Here is a 12,077-nt window from a genome sequence, read left to right as displayed (position 1 = left end):
CGCTAAGAAATCGGAGAGACAGAATTTTGCTCTAAATACTTAACCCTCCAAAGATGATGGGGATGTTGATGAAGACTCTGACTTTATAATTCACTTTCAGCCAAACCTATGTACTAAATTTGTATACGGAGAAGTGAATAAGTTGCATTGTTTATTACCTAAAAAAAATCCAAATTGAACCCCCCCCCCCTCCCAAACGCGTATGTTCGATGCCGTGTCACTATATCTCCGAACTGAATGAAAAATACATGTTCAAGCTAACAAAGGTGATAGAGTATTTTCAAAATCCCGTGCAACAAAATGTAATTGTTAATGTGTAATAGTCAAGCCAGAACAAAAGAGAACAAAAATATTACAGTGTATTAGACTAGGATTTCCAAATCGTGAAGGATTTTAAAAATCGTGAACGATTTCGAAATCGTGAAGGATTTTAAAAATCGTGAAGGATTTTAAAAATCGTGAACGATTTCGAAATCGTGAAGGATTTTCAAAATCGTGAAGGATTTTGAAAATCGTGAACGATTTCGAAATCCTTCACGATTTTGAAAATCGTTCACGATGGCCCAGGACGGTGAACTGATCCGTGGAGGGTGAGTCGCAACATAACATCACTGTCTAAACTAACCCTACACCTGAAGGGTACTGGCACCCCACCCAGTGGAGGGTGAGTCGCAACATAACATCACTGTCTAAACTAACCCTACACCTGAAGGGTACTGGCACCCACCCAGTGGAGGGTGAGTCGCAACATAACATCACTGTCTAAACTAACCCTACACCTGAAGGGTACTGGCACCCACCCAGTGGAGGGTGAGTCGCAACATAACATCACTGTCTAAACTAACCCTACACCTGAAGGGTACTGGCACCCCACCCAGTGGAGGGTGAGTCGCAACATAACATCACTGTCTAAACTAACCCTACACCTGAAGGGTACTGGCACCCCACCCAGTGGAGGGTGAGTCGCAACATAACATCACTGTCTAAACTAACCCTACACCTGAAGGGTACTGGCACCCCACCCAGTGGAGGGTGAGTCGCAACATAACATCACTGTCTAAACTAACCCTACACCTGAAGGGTACTGGCACCCACCCAGTGGAGGGTGAGTCGCAACATAACATCACTGTCTAAACTAACCCTACACCTGAAGGGTACTGGCACCCCACCCAGTGGAGGGTGAGTCGCAACATAACATCACTGTCTAAACTAACCCTACACCTGAAGGGTACTGGCACCCACCCAGTGGAGGGTGAGTCGCAACATAACATCACTGTCTAAACTAACCCTACACCTGAAGGGTACTGGCACCCTAGCATAAAACCCCTGCCTAAACTAACCCTACACCTGAAGGGTAGACCATTTCCTAACATAAACAGTAATTAAGTTGCACCTGAACGGTAGGCTATTGGACTAGCTCACGTTCTATGCACCCCAAAAGGTAGCGGTCACTATACAAACTCAAATCTAAAGAACGGTGCATAAATCACCACTCGAGTTCTTTAGAATAATTTTATCCTCGATGTATATCCATTCTTGATGGGAGACACAGCCGAACACTTGGGCAAGGTTGAACCCACGTTTTTTTTTTCTTTTCTTAGGATATTGCCATTTTGACCAATGACCCCAAGCGCTGTCTGATGTACAAGGAGGAAAGCGAGAATGTGCGCGGCCGCTGGTACTGCAAGGTCGAGGGGGACGTGGGAGACAGTATCATCCCCAACAACAAAGAAGCCTGTGAGGTGAGCTTAGGTAAAGCGGGGAGAGCCCATTCAAAACATATGTACGTTTAGAAAGTTCCCGTATGAGTAGACATGAAAAAGGAGATCTAACAGGATCGTAAGCAGAAGGACCCCCATGAATGCAGAGCCTCCAAATTTCAACTGCATTTTCCAAAACAAATCAAAGGCAATGTTCTTGAAATAAACATTCAGCACGAAAACATTGCTACCCCCTCCCTCAGAATGGCCCAGCCTTAAAAATACAAAATGAGGTTCTTTACCAATAAGAGTTCTTCTTTGTTCTTAGAACTCTTAGAAAGGAAGGTTATAGCCAGTCAGAAATACATTATCTTTTTAATATTATTGTATTACCTTACTTTACCTATGCTCTCTCAGTTTATGGTGCCTCAGATCCAGATCTCTTTGATGTGCTGTGGTTTTTAGATAGATGTTTAAAGCGGCGCTATATTTCTTCAAAATTGAATATTTATGACTTTTTAGAAAAACAAGATTGTAGTACTTTTAATAAAGCTTTATCCTTAGATGGCCAACCTCTCTCATTTTATCAACCGCAACCTAAAGATACGACCTCCAACTTGCGCAGGAAAAAATGTTTATTTCCTAGGGTCAACACTGAACGATTTAAATCAAATTTTGTGAATAGATTGATTTTTAACTATGAACTAGTGTGATCTTAAATCTCAAAACTGCATTGTAAATTTTATACTATGCTAACTGTCTTGCTTTTTTAACATATTTTTATCTTTTCAATGATTGTAACATAGGATATGTATTTTTATCTTATGAATCAATAAAGACACCATTATTATTAATTAATAAACCATTATCATATCACTAGGCTTTCCTCTACCCTGCGGATGACGACAGTGACAGCGCCATCAAGGGGAAATGGACGTTCCAGGCCTCTCACGGTCTGCCCGCGCCAGACTGCAGGGAGAACCAGTGGTCACGTGATAACCACCAAGGGAACACGTATGGTGGTGAGTTCATGACGTACAACTGGACTGTCCCGGATATTGACGAGGAGAACTGCGTCTTGCGAATCAGGTGAATTGATCATAAACGAAAAGATACTATTTCAGGTAGAACATAGATTCTATAAATGCACTTAACACTTTCTGCCAAAAAAAAGGACAAACAAGTTTATCCAAAAGAAATAATTGAATCCAAATTTTCTTCTGCTCCTCTATGTTCAAGGCAGCGCCCATTTTTTGGATTGATGACGTATGTCTTGATTTCTTCAGATGAGGCATCTTCTGGATATAGCCTACAACTAGCCGAGACATGTCATGAAATGAAAACAAAAACAATATATTCACATTGAAGTGCCGTAGCAGGCCTCGAAATATTGGAGGAGCACAATACAGAAATTTCTCCGGAGTAGATCTCTCGTTTCTCCGTCATTTCTCATATTACAAGTTAAATTCAGTGTCCCCTACTCTAACCCTTACAAACGGTCGGCACCGTCTAACAGTGCAACATTACTGACAGTTATTTTAGCGACTCGTCATCACGTGAACCACAGCATCACCTGGTGTTGATCTATAAACCTAACCCAACAATATTTAAGGGGAATTTCTTTAATATCGTCTTTAAAAAGGGAAGTTATTTTAATATACCTGCTATTAACACGAGTAACCCTGTACTAGGTACAACATATCAACGGGCGAGTACGATGGGTGGGACCCTGACGTGAACTCCAAGCTCAATGGTCGCGACAAAATCAATATTGGTGCCGCTTACGGGCTGGACCGAACTAACGCCAGTAAGCGCGGCTACCTATTCCACAATGACCCAGATGTAAGGATATTCCCAACGGTAACAAACTTCATACTGAGAATCCAGACCAACACAGACCAACAAGGCAGGACCTTTCAGGACAGGTAAGGGGTAGATGGCGGGGGGGGGGGGGGGGGGGGGGGGGGATAAAGGCGGAAAAGGGGCGGTGGGCAGAGAGCAATGCATGTCGGACCATGTGGGATAAGTGGGGTAGTGGGATTTGGAAAATGTAAGGTGCATTATGGATACAGGAAATGCCTTATTTCATGATGGAGTAACTTCGCAGGCGACTCGAGTGTTTTGGGCTATTTTTAGGAAAAATGGCTATTTTCGATTTAGGGATTTCTGTTGCGTGATCAAGAAAGAGTTCCGGTCATATTCGCCTCTCAGTCCCCTTTGTCTCATGGATAGTACCACAAGAAGCCCAATTTATAAAAAAAACAATACCAAACAATCTAACAAACACTCGAGATACCTACGGAGGAGGCTAATCGTTCGCAAAGCAATGGCCTTATTACAGAATAGGAAGAGGGGTTATTAACAAGGGATGTAAAATAATGGTGGTGGATACGAAGGAAAATTATCCTTTTCTTTCTAATATAATGATGCAAACATTAAAGCGGCATTGTCCTTAAGCTTATTCGAGACAAAAGAATCTATTAGAATCGCGCTATTCAACAGGCCATCCGCTCTAAATTATCAGTCACATCCTCAAAGAAACCTCGATTACACACGCTGCTTTACAATGTTCAATTTTTTTTTCGCTTTTACCTTTAAAAATCATCGGAGATTGTTACGTTATCGACCGGAAGCAAACTGGTACCGCTTTAATGAATATTCCATGTTTGTTCTTCAGGTCTCACAAGTTCAGCATCCGAAAGCGCCCTGCAAGCATCCCGGTGAATAAACGCATTTTCAACGTGAACGTGCGAGGCAAGCGCGGTAATATCGTCCAGGTCTATCCGTCTGTCGAGTACGACTTCGTGCCCAACACTTTGACCATGGCTGAGGGAGAATACGTCCACTTCCAGTAAGAACAATACCTCAACTACGATGCACCCTATACCCTATTTTAACGCCGCGTTAGCACAATAGCTTAAGGGCTGGGTTAAAATCCAATCTAGCCTGTAACTACATTGGATGGGGAAGGGGTAGCAATTGGGGACTAACGAGATAAAGTGGCGAAAAAGAATGTTCGCGGGACGTATGGTTGTAGACATCATTAGCCCGAAAGACGATTGTTACATTCTAATTCTGGATTGAGAAGCCCGAGTACGTTTTGGGTACAATGCCCGAGAGGTCACGCATTTTATCAATCGGTATTCGTGGGCGGACAACTGCAATTTGCTTCACTGATATCTCCTGCTCATAATTGTTGACTGAGTGGATGGTCTGCTTCTATACCTCGGCTTGCCTGTCGCCAATTTGTTGATGAATTATGGTATCTAGAATTCGAAAGTTCAAAATTCCTTAAAGTCCATTTAACCTTTCAGAGTTGATAGACTTTGTCAATTCTTTATATTTTTATCTTCCAAATGGTATGTGGTTCGTATGGACCCTATAAAACACGCATTCGCGCGAATAACTCAAATCTGTAATATTGAGGTATTTTGGTCAACCTTTGGAAAAAAGGCCGTGAACTGAAAGGCCCGGGTCCAGTTATTTGTGACGTAGTCTAGATGTCAACCAAATTACATGAGAAAACATATGCGCGCTAAACCGGCCCCCGTCTTCATGTCTTCTTAGTTATTGCTGAAGAACGTTGTGTGGTTACAACTTTTACCGTCATCTTTATATCTTAACCTGGTAGTCAAATGATTATTTAACTTCAGGGAACAAATCTGCAAAATTTAGCAGATATTTTTTAGTCTTTGAATTGTTTTTGCATTGTGCGCGCGCGCTGCATTCGCAATCAAGAATGGCGACATTCTCACGAGCGCGCGCTGTTTTTGAAACCTACAACAAAACGATATTTTCTTTTTTCGCATACAATTCTCGACATTAAATTATTCTTCGCTTCATTGTGGGTAGCATTGCAATAGAAAACAATTCACCAATATTTTGTGGTATTGCCGTCTCTGAATTTTAACGGATTTAAGGAAAATACGTTGTTTCAGATTGTCCCGCCACAAACTTGGAATTATTCAATCGATTCGATCTCCTTTCGCGCGCGGCCAGGAAAATTTTCCAAGATCTGTAGAAAATTCAAATTTCAATAAAATTCAATTCCCTTTTCAGAATTTGGAAGTTTATCTATGCTTTGTTTTGGCTAGATTGATATAAGTGAAAGGTTTAAAAAACTTTAAAAAAAATTGATACCCTTTTTAGGTGGACTGGCTCCAACACTAATGATCGTAATAACGCTGGCCAGGGTCTTGCAGGGACTGACAGGTCCAATCTGCTTCTTCTCGCCGACTCCGTGTACCGAGAGGGGCGTGGTCAGCAACCCGGGACTCACGGGCATTGGGGGCGTAACTACCCCGCGAACGTCAGCGAGGCTAAATTCCTTGGATTAAGCAGAGAGGACTTGGTCAATCTCGCACTCAACAGACCAAGTGAGTATTTCGGTTTATCCGTAATTAAAGTCAATAAGTCAATAAGATGTGACATGTTAGCACAGGTAGGCGCCTACTGTAACTTAGTCCAATTAATTCGTATGTCATTTCTTGCAGTTAAAAAGCACGCACTGATACCATAATCTCATGAAAACTGGATAGATATAGACATACCCTTCCTTAGAGCTTGTAAATGACATGAATGCTGAAACTTCTATAACGAAGAAAGATCGATTCGTTTGAATATCCGCAATGTCAGGAGATGTCATTTGAATGGATCCAAATGGCTGACAAATGCTTGCCCTAAGACAAACCCAAACTTTTCCCCAAATATCCCTTGACAGATCAGCTGCATGGCGAGCTGTCTGAGCTAGATGACGCCGGGACGTACTATGACATGGGACCTCGACAGGTAACCCAGTCCGGAACGTACCAATACATGTGCACCAGAAACAACGCCTTTACGAACAGGAGTCAGAAGGGTCGAATCCTCGTGGGAAGACACGCCAAATACGGCGAGATCTTCGGGTGGAATGGCGGCAAAATTGACACTGGGTAAGGAGGAGGTAAATCATTTAAAGAAAAGGTGTGAGACATGAGATGAAGATAGTACCTTGCCTTGACGGGTGGACAGAGGTCGGGTACTGCAAGAGCATTTTGATACTGGAGAGATAATAGGGGACTTGCGCTAACAGATCACGTGAGCATTTAGATACTGGAGAGATAATAGGGGACTTGCGCTAACAGATCACGTGAGCATTTGGATACTGGAGAGATAATAGGGGACTTGCGCTAACAGATCACGTGAGCATTTGGATACTGGAGAGATGATAGGGGACTTGCGCTAACAGATCACGTGAGCATTTTGATACTGGAGAGATAATAGGGGACTTGCGCTAACAGATCACGTGAGCATTTTGATACTGGAGATAATAGGGGACTTGCGCTAAGAGATAACTTGAGTGTTTGGGTGGCAAACTAGCACGCGCTTAGGCTTTAAGCTGTAAAATAACACAAAGCAACTTATTCAACGCTTACGAAAAAAGCCAGAATTCTTTTTTGTCACATAGGGTTTAGTTTTATTTAAAAATTTTATTTTTTCGTTGTTCTCTGGTGTGACGGATGCAGTCATTTATGACTTTTTTTGTTTCGAATTTGCCACCTAGAATGGTGACGCGATCTCTTAGCGCAGGTCCCATATTGAATGTTTTTTGTCTCCACCTAGAGAGTTTTCAGTCCGCATCTCTCCTGGGTTCTTTAACACCCTGACTTACGTGGAAGTCGATAAATACTCGACATCAGACTTCGAGAGCTATCTCAGCTCAATCAAACGGGCAGCGCAAACCCCACCCGGAAGTGGATACGCCAGCGAGTACTTCCGGTTATCCCCTGAGGGGGAGATGGGTTGTGACCAGGCCTCGGTTACCATCGTGATGGGTCTGAGTAAGAATGTGGGTGTGAAGGTGTACTATTCCACGGCTGATACGAACTACGCCACGTGGAGCGTGGTTCCCGCCGAGATTAGCATCACACACGCAGTCATCAAGACAAGACACGGTAAGTGCCTCTGCACTCTTATGTCCGCCCTATAAGTGCTGGGCGTTCTTAGAGAAGGCCAATCACGCCGCCATTTTATGCTCCCGCGCAATGGCGAGTCACGCAAAGCATCCATTTCCATCGGCTAATTCAAGCAAGTAACCAAGATATTATCAATCAAATATCATAAATAACATATAAGACTTTATTCGTAGATTGTTATTTTGAAGTTTCCTTGCGAATAAATTGCCGTATTGCCAATGATAAACAATAACAAAGGAGTGGGTGATCGACATTCTTTACGTGGAAAGCGTCATGACCTTAGCACCCCCAGCCTACGGGCATGTTATTGCGACCCTCATTTGCAATGCCTGACTTAACATATTTGGTCTTTTTTGTGTCACAGGTGGAGTATTTGTAGCAAGGGTCGCCTAACACAAAACCCATTTTCATTCGAATAATCAACCCCAAGGAAGTAGTTATCAATACATGTAGCGGAATAAACAAGTAATAAACCAGCATCTAATGTTTCGTGTCAACAGTTTATTTTCTAGCTGTAAAACCATGTTTAGACAGAACTGTACAACTTAATTTTATGAAAATAATTCAGGTAATATCTCTTTAGGAATACTGATTAGATGCCTGTTAAAAAATCCTTTTTTTTTTCTCAAATTGTGAATAAGGCTAGAGCGTCATTAGCTAAATCTGATGTTAAGATGCTTATTTTTTTATTTTATATCAAAAAAGCTCATAATCCTGCAATAATTATAGTCAATCTAGTTTGCCCAAATGTATGAAAAGGACGACGTCAAACATGTGGTTAAATGCGGCTCAACTTAACACCCCCTAACAGCCCCGCCAAAGATTCCATTTCCTCTTATATGCTTGGCCACGCTCCTGTCCGTTGCCTCTAACAGATTCAGAATTCGAATCTCATTCGAATCAATTCGAAAAACATGACCATGTATAAATAATTTCAACGGACAGTCCTTTGGGGGAGTTGAAAAATCAGAAATGCATGTTGTTAAGTGGATGTTATACAGAAAAATCTATTTTATGGGATAATGAATGCCATTTTTCATCTTTCGTCCCTATGCGAACATTGCGTCGCTCTTCCCCTTATCCGCTGCGACCTTCTTCTTGTATCTTTCCACAGAATCTTCGGAGTTCTGAGAATCAAGAAAACACAGTACTGTACGATATAACAAGACTCTTCCTACTGATGCAAGTTTAATGTCTTCGAGGGTCTTGTTTCCTTGGCTCCTCCGGATCATAAGCAATCATAAGTCCGAAATAGAAGCCGCACGTTACCGAAAACCTTACAAAAAAGTAAATGAGAGGATATGCCCTATCTGCACAACCGTTGAGGTGGACATTTATATCAATCGAATGTCAGAAAAATGACATTTTCCTTATTAATCCACCGACAAAACTCATGTCATATGTCATGTCATGTTAGCTGCTTTCATGGTTTATATGTTATCAGTTACCTTATATAATGTTTATATAGGTTGTTCACCATTTAATCGGACATCCGGAATGAGATCCCAGTTTTTCTGGAATGCCATAATGGTAAGAAAAAGTCCCATATATTCCAGAATTTCCGGGGTGACTTATTTATCATTTGCTACGTACCCAAAAATTCTACTGTTAGGGTCCTTTTAGGTCAAATAATCTACGGAAAACTGCAAATGGTACGCGATTTTCCGGAATTTCTGGGATCCCAGAAAATCCCCGGTGAAAATGGACTACCTCTCAAGCAATTCCAAAGTTTCCGGAATGTTTCCAGTGGGAGTATATCTGTACCATTTACAAAATAACCAGAAGTACTGGAATTTCCGATTAAATGGCAAAAACACATAATGAAGAGCATGGGGACGAGAGCGCAGCGAAAGGGAAGCGCTGGAACATTTCAAGGGGTGAGGGAAAGAACCCTAGGATATCCCCAAGGATGACCTCATATGCGTACTTCGTTGTACTCACCTTAAATGGCAGGCAACATGTTTGTGGATATTTACAATCGTTCTGCTTTAGGTTGGGATCATTTCCTTGTCCCTTACCGCGTCCCCAGTCCACGTAATCTTCACCATCGCATTCCTTTTCCGTCTTACACTGAAACATCATATCCTCATACATACAGTACGCTGTGTGGACAAAACCACCAAATGCATAACAGTAAATCTCCGAGGAAACCTTAATGAAATTGTTGTAAAAGTTACTCTAGTCCTTGCTCTGGTTTCAGTGAAATAAGGCAACATCTTTTCCGATGACATAGATAGATCTGCGCTGCGATTATCCTTTTCCTGAAGCACACACTGCTTGGTCGTTACTTTGTTCCGTTATGCCTCTGTCTTCCTAAACAGCGGCGTAGCTAGGACTTTTAACAGGAGGGGGCATTTTCTCTTGTATTTTAGATATGTCTCATACATTTACTGTATTTTTGGCTGCTAAAAGGGGGGCCCGGGGCCCCTATGTCACACCCCTGGCTACGCCCTTGCCAAATACCGTGAAAAGGGTGGTTTACAAGGTTATTCGCCGGCAAATTCGAGATGAACAAGCGCCTAGAGTTTCAGACGTTTCAGACTTGGTACTGACTAATGTATGCGTAATCAAATCGAATCGGTCGCCAAGACAATGGTTCTGTTTGAAAAACCAAAACCATCCGTCCGAAAGTCCACCAGCTCACCCTTTCAATACGTTATGTGCAATGGGCTGGTTGAAAACCATCGATTCTAGAACCAGCCACAGACCCACCGTGCCAAAACGACAAAACCAATTGAAAGATCGATCAATATTATAAACGGGTCAATACTGTAGGGTCAATGCTGATAATGAAATTTCGTAGGATTTTGTAAACTGGATGAATATCAACTAACCTTTATCTTTGCTACCATCGTCGGTGGTGATGATGACATTGGAAGAATCGACTGGATAATGTGACAGCAAGGAAGACGCGAGAAAAACAAGAGGGAAAGACACAGCAAACGAAGTCATTGTTAACTTTGAATGCTGTGGAAAAAAAAAGAATAGGAATGAGGCCTTTAGTTCTTTATTGGCCTAGCAGGTCTGTCTACATGTGGCTAGATTGATGGTATATCTAAATAACTGATGCTCTCTTTACATCCAGCGGCGTAGCAAGGATTTTTAACAGGAGGGGACCGAAAGGCCCTTTCAAGGCATTTCTCCTGTATTTTAGATAATACCTCATACATTTACTGTATTTTTGGCTGCCATTACAAACAATTTTCGCAAATGAAGCGTCGAAAGCCAGCGTGAATCTTTAGAAACGATGCAGGTAGATTTTGCGATAATCTTAAATCAAAATGCTTGGAAATTGAATAGATACTAATTCGTTTCTACGAATATTCTTTTCCATTGGTACTGTATCTTTTAGCTTGACGCTTTTTTCTATAGGGTCTATTCAACGTTAACTCATCTCTACTCTTCAAGGATGTTGCCCGATAACGGATAAATACTATTCTTTCAACTTATCAAGGGATATCACGCTGTGTAGTTACCATGTTCTTCACTCGAATGTGATTCTAGTAAAAATACATTTTTATTTCTTTTTTGATCAATCAATAGCGTGACTTGAAATATCGCTCTTCTTAGGTTATTTAGCCGAAGTCGATGACAATGTTTTACTGCACCTCGCCATTTTACACAAACGAAAAAAACCCGTGCGTTTATGGACCCAGTATAATTTAGATTAATACAATATTCCTTTAAAACAAAACTTCAATTGGTAGTCTACACTTCCAACCGAAACAGATCCAACAAAAGTGATACTAAGATTATATTTTCTATTTTCCTGCATTAAACACAAAAAGAAAATATGTAATTTCTTGCCTATGGTCTTCCTCATTCATACATAGTATCAAATAAGATTATATATCAATTAATTATTAGTTTGATCCAAACACGAACGTATTAGCGCATTTTCTTACCTGGGCAGCGCTCTTCCTCTTGCTTTGAGTTTTCAATTTCGTCATATAAAGACCTACATACTATCAATCTTAACTTCAGCTGCGGCAAATAATTACACATTTGCAATTCAAATCTTTCCATTCTGCCGTCGGGGCTGCTAGGCTAGATTGTTCAGCTGCTGTTGGTGGATTATCAAACCCGTGCGACACTAATTAATTCGCAATAGAAAATCCCGACTTATACATTAATATATGTTGTTCTAAATCGTTACTTCAGCTTTAGAAGGATTTTAATTTCGTTTGCTTGTAAAATGTACTTTGACGAAAATCGGAAACCCCACGTCAAAACTACTGTACGCGAAATTGGCTGGAGTTATTTATGATAGACAGCTACCCACACAAATTTTAAACCCTTAGGGAATCATTTCTCCGCCATCTATCTTCCCCCGCCCCCTTTACGATTTGCAACATTGGTAGAAAAGGAGACTTCCTTTTAATGGTGGGAAGGAGGCCACTGTATGTGGCTGTAGGGATGTTCT

General features: G+C 41.5%; 2 protein-coding genes across 4 annotated transcripts in view; one reads left to right on the top strand and one right to left on the bottom strand.

Annotated features, from left to right (window-relative positions):
• Window positions 1-10,578, top strand: part of LOC5519121 (protein DD3-3) — a 47,457-nt gene extending 36,879 nt beyond the window's left edge. Inside the window, exons 7-14 of one of the 3 annotated variants that reach the window (XM_032363818.2) lie at window positions 1,602-1,742; window positions 2,581-2,789; window positions 3,392-3,625; window positions 4,378-4,551; window positions 5,850-6,076; window positions 6,421-6,631; window positions 7,302-7,633; window positions 8,769-10,578. In XM_032363818.2, coding sequence (XP_032219709.1) covers window positions 1,602-1,742; window positions 2,581-2,789; window positions 3,392-3,625; window positions 4,378-4,551; window positions 5,850-6,076; window positions 6,421-6,631; window positions 7,302-7,633; window positions 8,769-8,785 — 1,545 coding nt within the window. In that variant the 3' untranslated portion in view covers window positions 8,786-10,578. Of the gene's footprint in view, window positions 1-1,601; window positions 1,743-2,580; window positions 2,790-3,391; window positions 3,626-4,377; window positions 4,552-5,849; window positions 6,077-6,420; window positions 6,643-7,301; window positions 7,634-8,018; window positions 8,141-8,768 lie in introns of those variants that run through there. The other 2 variants (XM_001638914.3, XM_048723663.1) reach the window with 2 other exon arrangements.
• LOC125565806 lies at window positions 8,136-12,026 on the bottom strand. Its single transcript, XM_048728413.1, has 4 exons — window positions 11,560-12,026; window positions 10,489-10,621; window positions 9,596-9,756; window positions 8,136-8,781 (listed from the first exon to the last, which is right to left on the bottom strand). The coding sequence occupies exons 1-4, from the start codon at window positions 11,602-11,604 to the stop codon at window positions 8,704-8,706; spliced, it is 417 nt and encodes a 138-aa protein (XP_048584370.1). The 5' UTR covers window positions 11,605-12,026; the 3' UTR covers window positions 8,136-8,703.
• Between the last annotated feature and the right edge of the window lie 51 nt (window positions 12,027-12,077).

The sequence above is a fragment of the Nematostella vectensis genome, chromosome 1 (genome assembly GCF_932526225.1).
Source record: "Nematostella vectensis chromosome 1, jaNemVect1.1, whole genome shotgun sequence".
In the NCBI taxonomy this organism is placed as follows: Eukaryota; Metazoa; Cnidaria; class Anthozoa; order Actiniaria; family Edwardsiidae; genus Nematostella; species Nematostella vectensis.
This window is presented reverse-complemented; position numbering and strand designations above follow the sequence as displayed.